This window comes from Mauremys mutica, chromosome 7 (genome assembly GCF_020497125.1).
Source record: "Mauremys mutica isolate MM-2020 ecotype Southern chromosome 7, ASM2049712v1, whole genome shotgun sequence".
Lineage (NCBI taxonomy): Eukaryota > Metazoa > Chordata > Testudines > Geoemydidae > Mauremys > Mauremys mutica.
Window position 1 is genome coordinate 75,571,950 of NC_059078.1, and position 22,467 is coordinate 75,594,416.

At 38.8% G+C, this 22,467-nt stretch overlaps 1 protein-coding gene across 8 annotated transcripts in view; it reads right to left on the minus strand.

The window, feature by feature from the left end:
• PARG (poly(ADP-ribose) glycohydrolase) overlaps positions 1 to 22,467 on the minus strand; it is a 165,181-nt gene that overhangs the window by 65,020 nt on the left and 77,694 nt on the right. For all 8 annotated transcript variants that reach the window (XM_045024994.1, XM_045024995.1, XM_045024989.1 and 5 more), the window contains exons 8-9: positions 9,154 to 9,246; positions 1,521 to 1,678 (exon numbers count right to left, since the gene is read on the minus strand). In XM_045024994.1, the coding sequence (XP_044880929.1) occupies positions 1,521 to 1,678; positions 9,154 to 9,246 (251 nt within the window). The remainder of the gene's footprint in view (positions 1 to 1,520; positions 1,679 to 9,153; positions 9,247 to 22,467) is intronic.

Consider the following 22,467-nt stretch of genomic DNA (forward strand, 5'->3'; position numbering starts at 1 on the left):
CCCTTTTCTTCCTCACCTCTCCCCCTTTTCAAAATACAAATGAGGCCACATTACAGTTAAAGGTGAGGTAGGAAACAGTGTTACTCCTGTTGGTCAGTTTCTCCCACTGCTCATTGTTGAATGCCTCCATCCTTCAATCTGCCTTTTGCATCCTTTCCTCTGCAGCTCTTACCTTATTAATCTTTCTCTGTCTCTGCAATATTTATTCACTCTCCCCTTATGCACTGTCAGCTGCTTGTCTTCCCTCCACACCAGGTGCCCTTCCCCAGTCTATTCTTTACCGGTGCAAGGGAGATAGGAAGAAGAGTTCATAGTGGCCTAGGATATGACTACAACTGCAAGCAAATGGCTGCAGTACAGCTGATCTTTCTGTAGTCATGTCACTCACAGCACTGCCTGGAGTAAGAGTGAGACAGTAACTCCATGTGGATTGGACTCTAATGCAATGGAGGAGTAGCCCAAGGACTTATGAAGGATTGCATACCCATGGTTCCACTATGTAAGAGAACTAGTGGGGATGGTGGCGGGATACCTGTTCAGCCAGTCTGATGTTAATTGCACCAGCTCCCGTGGTCAACATTTGCAAGTGTTTACAAAAACCATGACAAAACATGTTTCTTGTAAAAATCAACAGGAACTGGGATAAGCCCTGAGAACAAAGACAGTTCCACTTTTCAGGGACACTGTATGTTCTCTTCCTTTCCCCAGCATAGCATCAGTAGCCTTGCATGCATGCGAGTAAAGGCAACATTCTGTCCTATGTAAATAAAGGGATTTGTTTGTTTTAGTGCATGTCCTGAGCAGAAGATCTGAGATACTTTGATTTAAAAAGTGGTGATGAAACAATGTAGGAATTTATATTGGTTGATGGGCAGAGAGTTTAAAGAGAAAAATGGCATAGACCAATATAATATTTAACAAAAGGTATGAATTAAAATCAATTTAATTATTTCAGTGCAAGTTTGAGCCCATGAAGGGGAGAATAAAGGCTTGTCTACACTCAGCTTAAGGTGCCTTTTTAACTGATGTAGCTAAACCAGTGCATAAAAGGCTGTGTGGACACACTCAGTTTAAGCCAGATTTATTTCAGTTTCACTTAAGTCTATTAGGAACAGGTTGAAGCTAAAAAGTAGTAAGCCACTCTTTAATAACAATAATTATACCTAGCTCTTATATAGCACTTTTCATTAAGCTTATAAATTTTCATAAATGGAAATAAGTGTCCACACAGGGGGTTGCACTCATTTAATTAAACCAGTGCGAGTTTGTGAATAGATTGGGGTAGGTCAGCCTTGTTCTCAAGCATTAACTTTTCATCCACAAGACCCTCATATTTCCCATGGATAATGTGATTAAATTGTTTCCTGTTTTTTCCTTATAATTTTAGAAGCAAGAAACCAACTACTGAATTGGTGTTAATTGCCTTTTAATGATGTGAAAGAAAAACAGGATTCTCCCCTAAGTGACTACAATATTTTCCTTGAAGGGTCATCTGCTCCATTTATTCAAAAATGCCATACCTGTTGAAGTTAATGTCTGGATAACTAGAATACTCAGACTTCATCTTTGCATTGCGTCTTGGAAAAGTGCAGAAAAAAGCATTGGCTAGAAAACTAGCGATCTGCTCCTGTGACATTGTGATGGAGTGATTCATCTTTTGTTTCAGTAAAGGTATTGGCTATCAGAAGGGAATGAACAAAAAAAGAGAGAGAGAGAGAGAGAGAAATAATTAGTTTAGCAATTCAAAAAAAAAAACCACAAAAAAAACCCAGGAGCACAAAATTACATTTGCTAAATTAGAGCAAGAGTAATTTAGGGCCATTGGTTGGTCCTTAAATCAGCAGCACCATTAAAGTCAAGGGTTGTTCAACTAAGATGATTGGGAACAAGCTTGTTTGACAAATAGCAGATTTCTAATCAGTAACAATAAGGCCAACAAAGCACAACTTATCAGAGAAAAAACAGGCTCCAGAGGTGGAAACAGACGGAATGTAGTAATAACCGGGCAATCTTAAAATCAAGTAAGATATATTATATTTTATTTATTCCAGCAGCTGGATTCTAAAGTTATTCTTGTGGGTAGTTTATTACTCTGTCTCAGCAACTCGTCAGGCCTGACATACTCTCTGTACCCCACACATTGGTGTCATGATTTGTATCCAAAAGGTGTTATGTAAGATATCTATACAAACTGGTAACATACTTGTCCCAAAAATCATTGCATGGTGTATGTAAGAGGTGTATACAAAGGGTAATAAATATGCTCCAGAATTATGTTCTTAAAATGTATTTGGCAAGCAATGTTTAAGCTACAACTGTTCCAAAGGAATACGATTCTGATTGCTTGAATGGCTCCCCGCTGAAAAGTAGGCAAGATGTGACCAAAGACAAAGAAAAGCACATTGACGTGCAAGATAAACAAAGGGCTTGGCTACACTCGAAACTCCTGCCGCGGGAGCGCTCCCGCGGCAGCGCTTTGAAGTGCGCGTGTGGTCGCGGTGCCAGCGCTGGGGGAGAGCTCTCCCAGTGCTGCAGGTACTCCACCTCCCCGAGGGGATTAGCTTACAGCGCTGGGAGCCGCACTCCCAGCGCTGGGGCACTGTTTACACTGGCGCTTTACAGCGCTGTAACTTGCTGCGCTCAGGGCAGTGTTTTTTCACACCTCTGAGCAAGAAAGTTGCAGCGCTGTAAAGTGCCAGTGTAGCCAAGGCCAAAGCCATCAGGAGAGCAAAGGGGAGAAAGAGAACCATTTAACAATCTCAATGGGGGATGAAGATTGCACCCCAGGAAGCCTGCCTCTCTCTTGAAGCATGGTCAATGAATTTTGTAAAGATATAAGCAGAGAGAAAAGGCCATTTTTGGCATCCTTCACTTGAAGGGACAAAGGAACTGATCACTTTGAGATCTATGAAGGGTCCTGGCCAGAGAGTCTGGTCAGCCATGCTGGAAAAAAGAGCCTTGAGAAACACTTCTTTGAACAAGAGAGAGTAGTTTGTTAAATCAGGTTTTAGTCTTAGTGTATTTTTACTTTTGTTTGTTTGTAACCGTTCATCTTTATTCCTTATACTTGGCATCATTCAATCCTCTGCCCTTTTTGTTAAATAAATTTGCTCTACCTTTACTATAAAACAATTCAGTGCACTGTTTAAAGGGAAGGGAGTGTTAAACCCGCTTAAGCTAACAGGCTGCAGTATATTGTCTCCTTAAAGGAGCAACATATTTAACTTCTGTTTGCTCACTAAGGAGACTGGATATTGAAGGGAGATGTCTCTGGGGAAGTTTGTTGCCTGCAAGGCAAGATTTAGACTGACAGAGTCCTGAAGTTTACTGGGAAGGCTGACAAGCTGGTGTGTCAGGGAGTTGTCACACTTCTTAACAATAGCTAAACTCTCACCTGCTGAGGCTGAGAGGGTTAACACTAACTCTCAATTCTGGGAACCTCAGCATATTGTCACAATGCTGTTGCACAATTTAAAGAAAATGCATGATTACAGCAATCACCCACTTACAGCTGTAAAATGAGGGGACAAATGTCACATTAACTATAAAATATTTAATTACTCAACCATTTATTTTGACTCCCTCATCCAATTTCTAGTTTTGGATAACTAGAAGAATCGAATATAATTTGAATTAAAGAACAAACACAACAAGCACCATTATTATTATATATTTATTTTATTACTGGCTTATCAATTTGAAAGCTTTCTTTCTTTCTCCTCACCCTATAAAATATGTGCAGTGCATAAATTAGAACTTCTGTCTCTTTATGATACAGGAGGAAGATGTTGGATGGAGTGGAGGATTTGGGTGGAACTTAATTCACCATTTTCGCTCCTGTGAGGAATCACTGTTCAAATCTTATTTGATCACAGGTGGAAACCAATTTGGAGAATCTCATTCTACATGGGCATCTGTCCACAGCACAAAAAGCACTCCATGATATAAAAAAGGACCAAACTTAGCAATACATTTACAGGACAAGACTAAAGTGTATTAGCAGAGCTGTGAATAGGCCTGGGATGAGATCAGGAATGACATGCACTGTCAAAAATGAATTGAGAAGGTTGTACAGAGCCTACTTACAAACTGTCCACATTTGTAACTTGTGTGAGTAAACCTTTATCGACACCATTTGTTACCACCATATTCAATCCACCTTAATCTCACAATTCCATGCAACGTCCTCAGGTTGAAGATGCCTATCTCCAAAGAATTTACACGTCTACATAATGAATGTTATGAAGACCAGGACACCATAATTAAAGATTTAATACTTTAAGGGAAGCATAATTAGCCAGAGTGGAATAACTTTTTTTTTATTATTAAAATACCCCTAATGAAGGCCAAAACAAAAAAGTTTAGGGGCCAGAAAATGAAAAGAAATACTGAAAATATGAGCCACCAACTTTCAAAGTTATCCATGAAAAACCAGAAAGTCTTAAGTAAAGACTAATAAAGAACAGTGTCTTATAAAGAATATTTTCTCCCTCCCTATCTATAAGCTCATATCAGGCAAAACTAGCCTTTGGGGTTGTCCACACATAAAACACTACAGTGGCAAAGTTGCACCACTGTAACACATCAGTGTAGACATTACCTACTCCGACAGGAAGGGTTCTTCTATCAGTGTAGGTAATCTACCTCCCTGAGACGCAGTAGTGAGGTTGCCAGAAGAATTCTTCTGTTGATGTAGGTCATCTTAACAACGCCACTCAGGAGTGTGGATTTTTCACACCCCAGCCTAGGTAGTTAAATCAACCTAATTTTCTACTGTTCACTGGGTCTTTGAGTCTGCTCACTATTCTGACAAGGCATTTGCTCATTAGTAATGGTTGTGAAACATCTGTGGCCACTGAAGATGGTCCATCCTTCTTATCTGAACACCAAATATGGCTTTTAAACTCATGGGAGTAATGTTAACAGATGCACTAAGCATATTCTGTAAATTCTCCCCTCCACAAAATGTTCTATAGTGAACAGGAGAGAGCCTCATGGATGTCAGCTAAAGGAGACTTAAAAGGGGCTATAGCCCAAAGCAGACTCTCCTTGCTGGCAGCTCCATTTGGGAGTTCTGCCAACAAATTAACAGGGAATCATACACTACAAAGAATATTCAGTATTTGGTTTTATAATCATCATGCGCTGCATCTATGAGTGCTCTACAAGACCCGGAGCGGGGAGCAGGTTTCTGCCCCTTTATAGAAATGCTACCCTCACCCAGACAGCAGCTACAGATTTAGGGTATGTCTATACTGCAGTCACAGGGTGCGATTGCAATTTCAGTAGACACATACCCAAGCTACAGGGGCGACTCTAGGAATCCCGCCACCCCAAGCAGGGTGGCGTGCCGCGAGGCGCGCTCTGGCGGTTGCCGGTCCCGCGGCTCCGGTGGACCTCTTGCAGACATGCCTGCGGAGGTTCCATTGGTCCCGCGGCTCCGGTGGAGCATCCGCTGGCATGACTGCGGGAGGTCCAGCCGAGCCGCGGGACCAGCGAACCCTCCGCAGTCATGCCTGCGGGAGGTCCACTGGTCCCGCGGCTCCGGTGGACCTCCCGCAGGCATGACTGCGGAAGGTCCACCGGAGCCGCCTGCCGCCCTGCTGGCAAAATGCCGCCCCAAGCGCGCGCTTGGCGCACTGGGGTCTGGAGCCGGCCCTGCCAAGCTAGCTTTAATATAGCTAGCTTGAGTCCTGGAGCAATGAAGAGATGACAGCACATGCTTCAGCATGAGCTGTATGAGCCCAAGAACCTTGGGTTATTACTCACAGGGTTAGCCTGTACTGAAGTGCACACTGTTGTGGCTTCACTACTCCAGGACCCAAACTAACTAGATTAAAGTTAGCATGGGTATGTCTACTTGAACTGCCACCACACCTTGTGGCTGCAATACAAACACATACTTAATAGAAGCATCTCTGAAAGGGTATCTTCTTTCCCCACTCCCTGCAAGCAACACACCTACAGTGAGAGGGAGATAGCTGGAAGTGTGGGGGGTGGTAAGTGCAGGAAGCTGGTTTTCACCCCAGCTGGCAGCTACTCAGGACAGCCATTTTACTGGGAGGGCTGTAGGAATTCCAGAAGGCTTGAGTGGGTAAAAGGAGAGAACCAGGTTAAGCATACTGGAGCCACTGCAGAGACTGAAGGACAGAGAGATTTATATCGGCTTCCCTCTCCCTAAATTCTTTGGCAATATGGAGCTGCAGTAAGTGGGAATTGGGTGTTTTCATTTGTTTGGTGGGGGAAGGGTTGAGGGAGGTTGTCTCCTCTTGATAAGTAAACCTACTGCAAAATGAGCATCCAGTCTGCACAGTGCAATTAGAAGTTTACACAAAGCTCAAAGGTGGACTATAGCATTTATATAAAAACTAAGCTTTTAGTTATTACTGCTCATTATTTTATCATTAAATTCTACACCAGTGGAAAAAAATATGCTGTACATTAGAACCACACCCATTTTTGCTTTGTGTTTCTTCCTTCTCTATTTTTCTCCCTCCTCGTGTTTTTCCTCTTTTCTTCAATGCACTTTCCCTCCTTGTGTTAATTTCCAGTTCTCATCTCCCATGAGCTTCGCTCCCAACCTCTTCCCCATTCAGTCCATGAAAATGATCAGAAATTAAGTAGTTAATGATCACATTTAAAGCATCATCACTAGATATGAGAGTTAACCAATCAATTAGATGAATGGGGGTGACGGAGTTTACACTTCTCCAAGCTATTGTTTCAAGTTCTGTGCAAAGCGATCCATGTTTTCAATGTCTGCTTTCTAACAATGAGACGCCAACTTTCCTCTTCCCCAGTAGAAGTTCAGATTCTGCAGGATGTGAACATGCCCCCTCTCCCCCCCCACACACACACCCCCTCCCTCTGAATCCAGGCCAGAGCTATGTTTTTTACATTTCTGATTTAGAGTAATTATTCAGAATTAACTAGGAAATACTGCTGCAGAGCTATAAAAATGTCTTGAAAAGTTTTGTTGAAGAGGAGAAACTGTATATTGGCAGAATAGAATGTGTTAGAATAAAAAGTATCAGAGATGTATCACTTTAGACAACACAAGAGAAAACAAACCCTCAGATGTATGCAGCATTTTCACTAATGTATTAGCAGATCAATAATCTCTGCATTAAGTCCTTAGTTATCATTCTTAGTTTTTAAGGAGACCTCCAAAAAGGGGCACAGATTCCCACTCATCTTCAGTAAATTGACCATTTTGTATTTTTACTAATCTATTGGCATGTCTACTATAATATTAGGAAACTAAATTGGCCCTCATCTACCATTTTGGTTTGGTAACTTGACTTCAGGAGACGCAGATTTTGCAAAGCCACATTTTCATACGAGCAAAAGCAATTACATATCTGAAAACCAGGATGAAATTAATGCTTTTTAGATTTTAGAAACTGAAGTCAAACTAGCAGACCCTGCTATCCTTTAATCATAGTTGACAGCATGAAAAATTTAACTGTGCATTAAAAGAAGTCTGAAAATTTTCCTTGATTTTTTTCCCCATAACACTCAAGTGATTTTATTTTAAGAACCACTTTTATATCTGATACAATATTACAAAATATATTAAAATTATTTAAGTAATGGGCTAGTAGATATTGTAATAGTCATTTAAAAAATAATCAAATGAAAATACATTTGTTCATCCCTTCTTCTAGCTCCTCCCTCCCAATTAAACAATTGCCATCTTTGCTTCTGGTTCTCCACAAATGAAACAAGAACAGCTTCAGTGGAGCTGACTCATTATATTTTAGCACTAGCTGTGAAAATAAATTTCCTGTGTGAACAGGTGCAATAAGTAGAATTATTGGACATACAACCCTAAGAGACATGTAGTAAATGAAATCTTCATTAAGAATGTTTTGATACATTTTTATAAAATGTGAAGTTATTAAATTTATAATCACTGAATTTAGATCTCTTTTGGCCACAGGTTTTTCTTTCTCCATATATTCATCTATCAATCTATATTAGGGCTTTGTAAGACTGGATTATGATATCACAGAAGAAAAAAATGGAAGAAAAAAAGGTTGAAAAATCCTGTTTCACAGAATTCAGTTTATTTAGGTAAACTATACTGCTGTTGTAGATTAAGTCATTTCGCTGTATAAAATAGATTTCACTACTGCATCTTAAGTTCAGCTACATCTAAACTCAAAGAGTGACCTACAGATAGTGTACAACGGTCAATAACTCATCTCTCAAATAGAAACATTTCAAGGAAGTAAAACTCCTTTAAAATATGCATAATTTAATCATCTTGGTGTCCTTTTCATGTTGTACTCACTTTTAAAAGCTTTGTAGCTGTCAGAAAAGTTCTTCCAGCCAAATGACTGGTAAAAAGATCAGAAAATATTTCAATTTTCTGAAATTGTGTCCTCTGTAAACATCCTCTTTAGCATAACTAAGCAGGACAATGCTTTTCTATTCCAATACAACCCCCTTACTTTTGAAAAACCTATTTAAAAAGTTGAGACAGTCATGCTTACAAATAAGAGGCTCTATCCTGCAAATGCTTACTCATCTAAATAATCTTTACTCACATGAACTGTCCTATTGAGTTTGAGGTGACTATTCCCTGCAGTAAGCATTATACCAACTAAGAAGTGCCTGCAGGATTTGGCCATATTACAATAAAGTAAAACATTCATGATCATTATTGAGAACAGTATATTCACAGATACTGTGGAGGTGTAAATATAATCATGTATTTTTATAAGTAAAAGAGGAAAGCCTTATCAGAAGCATTATTCACATATGATTAAAATAGCTTTCAAAGTGGTTTCAAAGCCAAAAGGGTATAAATCCACTAAATATATTTTGAACAGGGGGAATTAATTCAAAGTTTAAAAATTTCATGGTCATGTCATTAGAAAGAAGAACAAGACATTCCAGTATATACAGAATTTTGATTGATGGCTTAAATTAAGGTTCAGAAATGGGACAGTGGGTTTTTAATATTCTTTTGTACCATTATGGATGTGTGTTGTCCTCCCTGCTCCCTAGGCCTCAGCTAAATGTGACAGAACCACCACAGCTTTCAATAGAAACATAACATGGCTATGGCATTTTGACCCCAGCCATTAGTTATAGTTTATATGAAATTAATCTGCCCTGCGGGTGTACCTATCTGCGCTTACTTACCTGAGTGCAGATACTAGGGAGACACAGTGCTAGCTTCACCATATCAGGCAAGATGGACTGGAACAAATGCTGAGACTCTGCATCTTCGAGCACCTACAAAAAGAAAGATTTCTTTTGCACCAGAACGATATTAACAAGATAAAGACTACACAGGTCCACTTTTCACATCGGAAAATAGTTAACATTAGGCAAGTTAAACTTAAAAACTACTTTGTTTAATAATCTCTGCATTCCAATAGCATGCGTCATCCGTTTTCAATTAACTTTACAAACTAATTATCTTTCTCAATAATCTGTAAAGTACAGAGTAGGTAACCATTATTCACCCACTTATATGTATGATGAGAGGAGAGGTTAAATGACTTGTCCAAGACAAAATAAGAAGTCAATGACAAGGTGAACATAGAATCCAATTAGCCACTAATTGCTCTCTAATGTAATAAAAGACAAGAAAATGGTTATCCAAAAACACTTTATGGAGTTAAATAATAAAGTTACTAAGAAATAAGAGCCAAAGGATAGAGAGACCTAAGATGTATAGGCAAAGGAGAAGAGATGTTTCTAGCTGTAATTTAAAATGAAATGAAGAATTGCTGATAGAGAGAGAGAGAGCGAGAGAGAAACAGGAAGGATGTTCCAAGACCTCCCAACTGTCCTGGGTTTAGCTGGACGGTCCTGCTTTGATCCCAAAACCCTCTGTCCTGGTTGAAGTGAACATTTCCTCCATTCAGGGCTGCCCAGGGGCTGGAGTTTGCCCTGGACCCCCCTTTGAGAGGGGCCCCAAACCCAGTGGTGGTGGTGTGACCTGGCACACAGGGTCTCACAGCACTACTCACATTTGGCCTGTCTGCTTCTCCATCTCTGCTTCTCCACTAAATGTGATTGGTGTTGCAACCCCATATGCTAGGTTGCAACATCAATCAAATCTTGCCAGACTGCCCTTCCATCCCTACGTGGATGGACCAAACCTGAATGGTGCTGCATCCCGCTTTAGCCACTTGAAATGTTGGAAGGTATATGTTCCAGGAGGCAAAAGCTTCAGCAGAGAAAAGCTAACATTGGCTAGACTGTGTGGAAGCTTAAAAGGGGGAGGAGGGGAAGAGGGAAATCCCAGGAACTTTTCACTCAAGATAAACAATTCCCCAGTTGGTATAAACTGGTAAAGCTCAACTGAAGTTAATAGAGCTACACTAATTTACAGCAGCTGAGGATGTGGCCTACAATCTTTGAGGGGAAGAGACAGGTCTGAATATATCTGGTAGTTATTCTCTGCTTTTTTTGCTCAGCCACTCCATCCATGTACATTTTATTCTAGTTTAACACAAGGCGCTGAAGGAATCTGAAGAGCAAGATGGTTGGGTCCCTCCAATGGGCAATTAAGATCATTACCTTCACCAACAATGATCCCCAAAATGTGGAGATCTAGTATTGTATAGTTTTGAAGCCAAGCAGTCAGTCAATTTATAACATCCAGAATTGCTTTCTAAATATTTTATATATTGTACACACCAAAAATATGTATAATAGATAGTGGACTTAATATTAAAAACACTGATGAGTGTTATTTACTTTCGACATGCATAAGAGTTCAGAGATTAAACAATCAAAAGTTACAAAGAAAATATTTCTTTTTAGTCATATATTCAGTGCTTTTCCTGCTTCAAGTATCCATTATATGATTTCACTACACAATCAGTCTCTTTGAAACTTTGCCAATAGATTTCTTGCAAAGGAGATCCTTTAGCTTCCACTGGTCCACCATATACTGCCTCAGTTCTTCACCTTTGTGGCTTGTTTTCCCCTTAATTTGGAGAAAACTGAAAGCAGAAGTTTTATTTCTACAGCAACTCTTATTTTAGAGTCTCCCTCACTCCTTCATGTACAGGAGATACAAAGGAATGAATATAAGTGCCTGGGAAATTAAAGGAACTTACGGAACAAACTGAATATGTGAAAGAAAGGAGGATAATATAACCTTAATACCTACATAGTGTGGTTCTAGTTTATTATTTATAACTAGGTGAAAGTCCGGGCTGTCATTCAGGTGTAAATTTGTAAAGTGTAAAAAAGCCAAAAATGGCTCAAAAACTTAAAAATTGGACATAAAAGTCCATGAATTCCAGTAATGATTGAGCCTGATAATATACTAGACAAAAAGAACGCTCAACCATCCTTGAAGCTTTTTCCTTTGCTTTGCACTGACTCAGACATTCTAGGCTTCAGAGTGAGACACAAACAGAATGAAAATCCTGGAATCTTATAATAAGATGGTCATGGGGAAAGAAAGAAAGGAAAAAAAAAAAAGAGAGAGAGAGAGAGAGACTATGATGTAGAGTTTTAAATTTCCATTTAACACCCTGAATTAAAGCTCTTGTTTTGCAAAGAAAGTAGCAAGTCTGAGAAATCTGAAGGAAATCTGGCTGCAGTGGAGCAACTGAGTCCAAGCTATACATCATAATCTATTAACAATACAGTATATTTTCAGAAATGGGACACTTACTAATAAAAATTGAATAAGGCACTTATTTCACTGCAGTGGCTGGCTGTTGGCTGCATGTACATTTGCATTTTTGTACAGTAAAAAACCTGGATATCAAAGATAACATCTAAAATATAGTACCCTTCAATTTTAGCAGTAAATTTTAAAAATATATGCTTGTTCTCCCACAGCACAAACACCCCCAAGTAATGAGATAAACAAAAAAGTGTTGCAAGCCTGGAATTTCAGACTTCAACCCATAAAATAAAATGAATACATATATAAATTAAATCTATTCAAAAGAAGACATTTAACCTTAAGTGTCTACCAAGCTGTCAAATTCTGATATTCTCCCTCCTTTGGGTAACACTTCCTGTCTTTTAAAACAGACACATGAATAGTGGCCGCCATGCTTTGCTGACTGCCACAAACTATACAGTATCACTTATCTGGTGACACACTATGGTACTGAACTTTGTCATAGCTGTCAACGCTTCAACCTTTTGTTTATGCTCCTTTGCAAAAAATGTAATGATAGTGTGACACATTTCCTTTCTGAAACCAGAACCAAGGCCAGCAACTTCGCAAGTCTGATGGCAAATGCATAATTAAAATGAATATAAGTGCACATTTTAAACTCTGAAATTCTGCTTTCCTTTCTCCCTTTCTTTTCCTTCCTTATGCCCCTACAAGAGTATCTTCCTCTGTCTCTCTTACCTACCTATAAGTTTGATTAGGAATCCTCCCTGTACAAATCATGGGGCAAAGTACCAACATTTATGCACAGGAGTACTTTCACTGGGACTACTCACGTGCATGAAGTTAAGCATGGAATAAGTGTTACCAGTATCAGGACCTAAAGGCCTAATCCTGCAGCACCTACACAGGTGAGTAAGTCCACTGATTATTTTAACAGAACTCATTTAGCGGAGTAAGGACTATAAGGCTGGGTGCTAAATCCACAAGCATACCAAGGATCTCCCACCTTTTTCTCTAGGGGTCATCAATACTTTCAGCCCTCTCCTTTTTACAAGGCAGAGTTCCCTAAATAGTTTTCATTATGGATGCACCGTGCTTTTTACCTAGAAAAGGGGGGGGTGATGAAGGGGGTATTTCCCCTTTTTCCCCAGCCCACACTAGATCTTCTCAATAACACTTCTTAACTAAACCATCAAGTTTTCAAGAGGAAATAAAACATGCTAATGGGTCTGTTGTAGGATGCAGACCAACAGCAAACCCCCTTATGGCCTGCCAAGGCACTGCAACTACCATGACTCAGTTTCTCTCCTAGTTTTACCAATAATTCTCTTGGCCATCAGCACAATTCCACTGCTGAGGTGCCTTAACCCTCTGACCAAATCACAAGAATCCCTTCTGGGCTCTCAAAGTCCAAACACATCCAAAAGTCTTCCACCCTGGTCCCTAGGCACAGCCATTCCTTCCCGAGGGTCTGTCTTCTCATCACCTCAATTCCAGCCCTTCCTTCCCAGGGTCAGCAACAAGACATCCTGGGCTCTCTTCAGTCCGGTCTTCCCACTTATATAAAGGGGACATTGAAGGGTGTGAGTGCAAACAGAGTGGCAGTACAAGTGGAACTGACACCCACCCTCTATGGTTTCCTGGCCTGGGGAACACTAAATAATTGGACTGATTGTCCCCCACAACCACTACTTGTCTTGCTTCTCTTTCCCAGGGTTTCTTCTATACTACCAGCCTTCCTGACTGCCCTCCTAATTCTTTATAGAGCATAGACTCCCAAGATTCCTCTCCCTGGAGTCCTCTCTACTTGGCTCTCTTCTCCTCTCACTGAGATGCTGCCTTTATATCTCCCAGTGCACCCAGCTCCTAGTCATCTGATTGTCACATGACTTTATTCGTTTCTTCCACCTGGGGACATGGGGTAGGGCAGGCTCAGGTGTAGATGTACTCTAACTTCCTTACAGATCCACTCACTCTGACAGTGGCAATGAGAAAAAGTGATACAATACTTTAATTATAATAATATTGTGATCAGATTCAAATGATGAAAATCTATTCTTCATGAGTGCAGATGCCCAAATTTTGGAACATTAAGCCATGCTCATTTGTGGATACATGTACATTATTTCTCTTTTTCTAACTTAAGATACAGAAGCATAAAAATTGTTGCCAACATTTTTCTTGATAGAGGGAAATAAAGAACATTAGCAATAAAAATCTATAGTTGACCAGTTAGGTCCTTACTTTTTTAATATGTACTTACCCTTTGCAGCATCTTTTGGACAACTGAATTTGAAACTAAGTTATATAAAGAACTGAAAGAAATCTACAGTATATTTTAACCTATCACCAAAAATTTTGAAGGAATATTTAAAGTTTAAGATCTTTTTAGGAGGGTTTTATTTCTCAGGAAAGCTCTAGGGATTATTATTTACAAAACATCGGCTGCTATTTGCCAAATATAATTTGGTAATTTCATCAAGGTTTGTACCTGAGTGGTTGACTAAATACTATGACTTAGTGATGCAAATGGTTCAGTGAGTTGTAGCAGAGGTAAGAGCTCCTGGCCAAGCATACTTGACTTGCAATTTAGCAAAATGAACATTTATACTGCAGCAAAAGAAGCTTGACTAAACACTGCCATAAGTAATGACTGCTTGTCAATATAAACTGCTCCTCCAGATATAACAACAAATGTGCCTGACAGCCCAAATGAGAAGAGGCAGAGGTAGCATGTGGTGGTAGTGATGGTAGGAAGTTTAAATCTAAATCTGACAGCCCATCAAACCAAACAAACGAAACACGCACTTAGACAACTCTATCCATCACATAAGGTAGAATAATCAAGCCAAAAAGGCAAAAGCAACATGCAGAGACAGCAATAGCTTAACATTTTCTACTTAGTTGTTTTCTCTTTCCCATATTAACTTGCTGTGACAGGATGCTGACTGACTGAACAACACTTCAGTAACAAAATGAATGCTTCCTTCAGACCTGATGAAATCTGTGTTTCCTAACTGTAATGTATTTTGGCCATTTTACTCTCTTCTGCTCCTCAAACTGCAGTGGTATTGTTTGCAAGAAAACATGTTTCCTGTTTTAAAACATATTTTTTCGTATTTGGAATCAGTTTCCACAATACTAGTTACTGTCATGACCTGCCTTTCCAGCTAAGCAGTTTAGCTAACTATTGTAACAGTAAATGCAATATAGATGGAGGTGGTAACCACCCTACCGCTGAAAAAAGTATTGTTGATTTTATGTGACATTTTAATATTATGTCTACTACATTCAGCTTAAGGAGTTTTATGTTTAAATTTAGCAGATTATAATATTTCCCCCTAAACAAAATACCCTCAATATTCCTAGTGCCTAATAAAATCAATACAATATTAATTTCTGGATTTTATGTCTCTTTAAATAAATAAAATATGTAAATAACTCAGTAGCCACGCAAACATTCTGAAGCCAGCATCAGACAGATTTTGAATCAATAATGTAGTTCCAAGAATGAACAAAAAATATGAATGAAGCAGTTTTTATTCGTGTATTTACAAAGTAAAAGCAGACTGAAATACTGGGTTAAAGAAGTTTAATATGAATTTTACCCCCATAAGAAGAGAAAGTGCAGAGAGGTCATTTGAATATTAGGTCACATTAATAAAATTCAGTCCCTTTTTGTGTATTGAAGGGATAAGGGCATGGAAAAGAAAATAAAGCAGAGCAATAATAATTAAAAGTAATACATATCTTTCCCATTGTGGAAGGGGCAATAAGCATTTAATTTACAGATTTTAATTTGTCACAATCCATTCAAAATGCTGCTGCAAAGATCATTTTCTTAGCTCATCGCTTAGACCATGTCACTCCACTTTGCATCCCTTCACGAGTTCCCCTTTCTCCATCAGCTAGAATATAAGCGGCTTGTCTTCATTTTCAAGCACTATTCCCAAAGTTACCTATCATGTCTCATACATTACTGAGATGCTGACTCTCGCCTCCCTTCAGCCAATGATGCCAACCTTCAACATGTATTCATTAAGCTTCCAAAAGAGTACCTTTCTTGTGCTTTGGAAGAGTTCCTTGTATACGTCTGTAAAGCTACCTCATTGTCCTCCTTAAAATACCTCTTTAAAACTATCCTTTGCAGTGAAGCCTACAAAAAAAACTTGAAAATGGTTAGGAAGCTGGAGTCCTATGAGAACTGCCTATCATATTAACCAATACTGTCTCCTTATTTTCTTGTGCTTCCCCTATCTGTTGTCTTTTGTCTTATACACCTCTACCTCAATATAACAAGACCTCAGATATAACACGGTAAAGCAGTGTTCCGGGGGGTGGGCCTGTGCACTCTGGTGGATCAAAGCAAGTTTGATATAACGCAGTTTCATCTATAACATGGTAAGATTTTTTGGCTCCCGAGGACAGCCTTATATCAAGGTAGAGGTGTACTTCAGGCCCTACTTAACTTTCAATATAGCAGAAATGGCAGATTCGCAATATTAAACTTCCACCGCAATTTTGACAGTGGGAGCCCCTGCTCTCAGACCCAAGAGGCAGACAATGGGAGCCCCAGGCAGCCAACAGTGCAAAAATCGAGGAAAAGTAATAATGGACTCTTCTGCAATTTTCCACGGTTTGTCCACAATTCGGCTGCAATTTTTTGACAATCATCCTGCAGTTCAAGTTGGGCCTTACTTAGACTGTAACCCCTTTGGGGCATGGACCATCTTTTTGTAGTGTATTTGTACAGCACCTAACACACTTGGGTCCAGTCCATGATTGACACTCCTACATGCTACCACAATATAAACAAAACAACAATTTTTTATCATATATAAATATTTTACCAGAAAGAAGAATACCCTCATCGATAACCATTCAGGATTCCCCAAGAGGTAGATGATAAATGCTAAAACAGAAGTGATTCAAAACACTGGGGATTCCTAAAAGTACTTGTGCCTATAAGTTTATTTGTAAGAACTAAAAAACATCAGACAAACTCTTCTCAGTATGTTTTTATAAACTACATATTAATCTAATCTGTTCCTGGTTTGACTGAGAAGAGATCCTTAAGACACTTTATAAACAGTGATTTAACGCAAACTGCTGTCAGTATCATATAACCCTGGCTTCTTGATCGGGAGATGATGATTGTGCCAGCACACACTTACACATTTTATCAATGGTTTGTGTCAGAGACCGATACACAGAGATGAGGGTGCAGTTCTCTAATAAGTATACATATATATATTCTTGATATCATGTAAAACAAACTATTAATCATTGTCTTTACCCAAAACACTGTAGAAAGCATGACAAGAAAGCCTACAGCCTGGCAGCAAAAATACAGTAAGTGTTCAACAACACTTAAAGTAAGAATAAAAATAAAAGCCTAATGAACTTCCAACACTATAGGAAAACAAAACAAAAAAACAGCCAAACAAATGAACTCCCTCCTCTCCCTTTTTAAGTTATCACATGAAACTAATTAAGTAGGAAACACACTCAGCTGTCAAATTCATCCCATTACTCAGATACTTTTCTGATGAGAAACCATAGGAAGGACAAAGTAATCTTTGGAGGGATGAGAAAAATCACAACACAGAATTATGCAGAGAATTTTATTTGAGAAAAAAATGTTTCTGACATTTATCAAAACCACAAACTGACACTTTGAAAAGAAAAAGGAAGACAGGTTACAAGAGAAGTTAATTCCTTTTTGTTTAATTTTTTTGAAGGCTCATACATGTCTCCTGCCAACTGAACCCTGAAATGCTCTCTCAGGTGTATCAACCTTGACAACTGCAGCTTCATTTTTACAGTATTTTAAAATTTTTAAATAAAGTCTAAATGGTTAATGAGAAATAATTATAAAAAGCATTAAATTTATTTTTAGGACTCATTTTAACGTCCTTTAAAAAACAGTTTATTTTGCCACAGTACTGGAAAGATACCATTTCCTTCATGGGTATGGACAGGATTATCATCATCAGCCTGGGTGTGGGGAATGATATCTTTTACTTTTTACATCTCAGTAACTGGTCTACATCAGTAATGACTGAAAGTCATTGACATCTGAAGGTCACTTCTGTGAAATGACCGGCCATCTCCCTAGCTATGAAGGATTGTTCACATCAGTACTTTCCTTTGTCCAAGTGATGGGGCTTCCACCACTTACTTTGAGACTAGTCAAAAGCCTAACAGATTTCATCATCAGGCACTTTGATATTCAGTCTATATTCCGCCCCCCCCCACTGATTTTGGTTCCATTATCCTTAAAATGTTTAATGACTTATTTCTTTAATATATGGCCCATGAGTGGATACTAAATTTACTCAAGAAGCTTTTCTGTCATCATGAAATTGCGAGAGTAGAACTCAATTTTATGAGCACCAGCAGACCTCTATGAGTGAAGGCCAAGTAATTATGTACTACATTTGAAAGATACTGGATTGAAATCATGGAGTCCAAAGTCATTATCCGAAATGAGTTGCCGCATGAGCAGCAGCAACAATGCAAGCTTCCCAACACTGACCATCCAATGTGCTCCAACCCCTCACCTGAGCAGATCATCTCTAGAAGTCAGCTTGGGGGGCAGGGATAGCTCAGTGGTTTGAGCATTGGCCTGCTAAACCCAGGGTTGTGAGTTCAATCCTTGAGGGAGCCATTTGGGGATTGGTCCTGCTTTGAGCAGGGGGTTGGACTAGATGATCTCCTGAGGTCCCTTCCAACCCTAATGTTCTATGATTCCATTTCTACTCAAATATTTGATACATGTACTGCTGAAACTGCCAAAAAAAAAAAAAAGCTGTGATACATCCTCTCCCACTGGCAGGAATAGTAGGTTCAACCTATTACCCTTTTGATTGTAGAATCTCAGCAATAATATTGGCTACCAGACAAGCGTGGGCCAGTTTCGCTAGAAATATTAAATTCTATTTCTTCTCACACGTTCATGCTGTACTTGGGTCAACCATTGTTGAAAACTGACAAGAAACCATTAATGGGTAGAGTGGATGGATAAAGGGATAATTTGGGTGTCTCAATTGATCGCAGAGATCAGTTTCTCCTATTCCAAGAACTCCAATACTGCAATCTATTTGGTCCAGCTGCATGACATTACCTGCAACTTAAGCATCTCTTGAAGGACATTTGACCCTGATGCGCTTGGAAGGACCAGAGATTTCAGAATTGTTGTTGATGTGGTGAGAGCTTAGTAAGTTCACCCAACCAACTGGAGTCCATTATGTATTTAATACTTTGTCCTGCCTTGAGTGCAGGGGACTGGACTAGATGACCTCTTGAGGTCCCTTCCAGTTCTATGATTCTATAACTTACAGACCCTAAAGACCCTCCCTAATTTAATTGCCTGCACCATGCCAGGAACAAAGATTTGTGTATATCCTTGAACACTAGCCAATGGGGAAGTGCCTTGCAAAACATTAAAAACTCTATCCAGCAGAGACTTATATTTCATTGATACTGGTCCCCATATAGGTTACTGTGGACAGGCCTTGCCAAAACAGACTCCGGCTGGAAAAATGGGTTTCCTGCAGCCTGGCTCAAAGGTTTTGCAGCTGATACAATCCTTTTGGCTAGAAGCAAGTAGGAAGATTAATATGATAATAGATACCTCCTTAAAAATTACTTCCCAGCACCGAGTTTAGCGATGTATCCCTTCATCTTGAAAAATCTCCATCTCACAGAAAGCTTGGTTCTCCAGAGCAGTGCTTGAAACCAAACAACTACCTCACACCTCAGAGACATTTGAAAAGATTTGCTCTAACTTTTTAGAATCTTTGATTAATCTCTACAAAATAGAAACCAATATGTCACTTTTTTGCTTCCCCTCCTCCCTTTCTTTAACTTCTTTGCTCTTTTGTCTTTATTCTCTATTCTTCTCTCATAGGGGTGGGTGGAACCCAATAAAATAAAAATTTTTGCAAGGGTGTTAGAAAGCATTGTAATGGTGTAGTTTTTCAGAAGTCTACCAAGAACAGGCTTGACACCACAGACTTGATTTGTGGATGCCACGAAAAAGGCAATCTATATTAACAAATTTCTTTCACTATTGACATGGTCCATTTTTGAATCAGTGTTCCCAGCTGCCAGCACTGCACACCTAACATGACAGAGAGCCCTCCTTGAACAATACCTCCAGTAATAAAGATGCCATTTGCCTAATCAGAACCTCTAACACCTGGTGCAAACTCACTGCCTTCAGTAAGTAGACAGCAATTCTGTTGATGAGGATACTATAAGGAATAGAATCCAACTCACTTTCTAACATAAAACAGCAGGAGTAAAAAAAGCAATTAAAAACCTTCAGTTACAAGGCTAAGCATATAGGACTTTGAAGACAGACTGAAATATCTGTAAACGGCACGGCCATTTTTCCCACAGCCACTTTTCAGGGTAGCACTGCACTTCAAAGTTTTGAAAGTTTTTACCTTTGAAAGTTTTTCAGTGGCACAACTACTCCTGACACCTATTATCTGGAGACACTATGAAATAAAGCAAGAAGAGGAATGTTCTGATGAAAGAGCATGTAGCTCACTCATTTGTGACAAGGAATTGCTGGGGATAATGGCACAGTTTTCATACAACCTAATGATTACAGTAAAATCTGCCTAAAGCAACCACTCAAAAGGGCTGACAAAAATCTGACTGATGAGCAGAGGTGGCTTTCAAATGAAAGTTGCATATATAAGGTACCTTCAAATTAATCAGATATCTAATAGAAGCAGTCTCTTGCATAGTTTCACTGCATTTTAAAAATCTAAAATACACCTGTCCATATGGCTCAATGCATATGTACAAACTTTATGCACACACAACATAATTATAAAACTCCACATCTGATACAAATGAATAGCCTAATTTCCTCCACACCCAACCTAAGGCAAATCTATTTCTATGCCATGCTCATTACCATGGTGCCTGCATATGCCATTTTAAAATAATCAGATAGATATGGAAAAATCACCTATATGTCTGTAATTCAATCCTTGCTGCTATTGTCTAAAATGTTTAGCCTCTACATTTTAAATCTGTACATTTCAGATAAATGCACTTCAATATTTGAGGTAACTTTTTTCAGTTCTTCACATATTAGAGATGTTTACATTTTTTCAGTATGGGGAAAAAATCATTTCTGCTACTCTGAACAGAAAACCCTCCATCGCACATTCACAAAACCATTTCAGTTTAGATTACACTTTTTTAATCTGATGTAATGAAATTTTTTCAAAACATCTGGACTAAAATGAAATCCAGACTGGAGCAATGGATAGGTTATTTCAGACCTTAGGACATGTTTCTTACTTAAAAAGCCTACATTTGTAGTGCTGACCTCTCTCAACAGTGCTTACTTCTGCTAGCACTGTCCAGCCAATTACGAAGATAACTTATCAAAAACCCAGTCATCAGTACAACAAGCCTGTACTTCAGATTTTCCTTTAGTCTGGTTTCATTGATTACAGCACTCATTTATTTAAGCAGTTGGTTCAAACAAAAAACATATCAAGGACTGTTCCAGTCTTCCCTATGTGAAGGCCTGTAGTTATACAGAAAAGTAACAGCATGAACTATATATTATACACACACACGCGCGCTCTAGTAAACAGACACTTAAATCATTCTTGCAAGAGAAATATACTGAATATTAGTTGTGTTCTTAAGACGTACATCTTTCAAAACTAGAGTATAGTCTAGAGAATAGGAATGCTGTCAGAAGTTCTAGGTTCTAACTAGACTCCGGTACTGAATGACCATGTGACCTTTAGGTTTGTTGTTTAACTTGAGTCTCCATTTCATCATCTGTAAAGTTAGGAATTTAACACTTGTATAAGGATAAATGAGATGGGGGGGGGTAATTATTTAAGGTTTGTGAGGCTCTTTGTAATCTTCCAGTGGAAGACTATAGAAGTATTCAGTATCAGGGGGTTGCCGTGTTAGTCTGTATCCACAAAAAAAGGAGTCCAGTGGCACCTTAAAGACTAACAGATTTATGCCCAAATAAATTTGTTAGTCTTTAAGGTGCCATCAGACTCCTTGTTGTTTTTATAGAAGTATTGTTATTATCTGGACAGGACTGTATTAATTTCATCTATATAAAGGAGGAAGCAGCTCACCGATATTTATGACCAGACCATTCCTCTAACAGAAGAGCCAGGCTAATTTGACCTTTGCTAGTCTGCATACCATCATTATTCGCACACAAGATTTGCTCCTTACTTCTAAAAGAGTTGATGGAGTGATGGCTACTAGTTGATTAAAATATTACTACTTAAACATCAGCACTTCTACAAAATATACTGTCACATGTACTAGTACATTATGTAGCAGCATAAATCAAATGAAACTATCCTGTATCAAATAAATGAACCAAGTAAATTTACTAATGCATTATCTTGGATTGTGTGTGTGTTTCGTCACTAAATTAGCCAACTCAGGAACAGGTTTCCCAGAAAGTGTGAATTCGCAAAGATCTACCTCAATGATAAAATTATGCCACATTTTACATTTGTAAATAATTCTGGAGTGCAAAATACTGAATAATGGAATCAGAGGCTCTTTGCAGTGGGTTCCACCACAATGAACTTGAACTTACATGGAGTCTACACAGAAAACTAAAAGAAATCTTTCTACAAGCTTGTTGTAAGCAAGTACTTTGTGCACATATCTGCATAAGTATTGCAAAGCCAAAATTTAGATATTGAGATCTGTGTAAATGCAAAACGTTTGCTAGTATGATAAAACATATGCTATAATTAAAACTGCTAATAATAAAGAAGAAACAAATATTAAGAAAAAACACATGTCCAGTATTTGCAATAAAGCAATTAATTTTA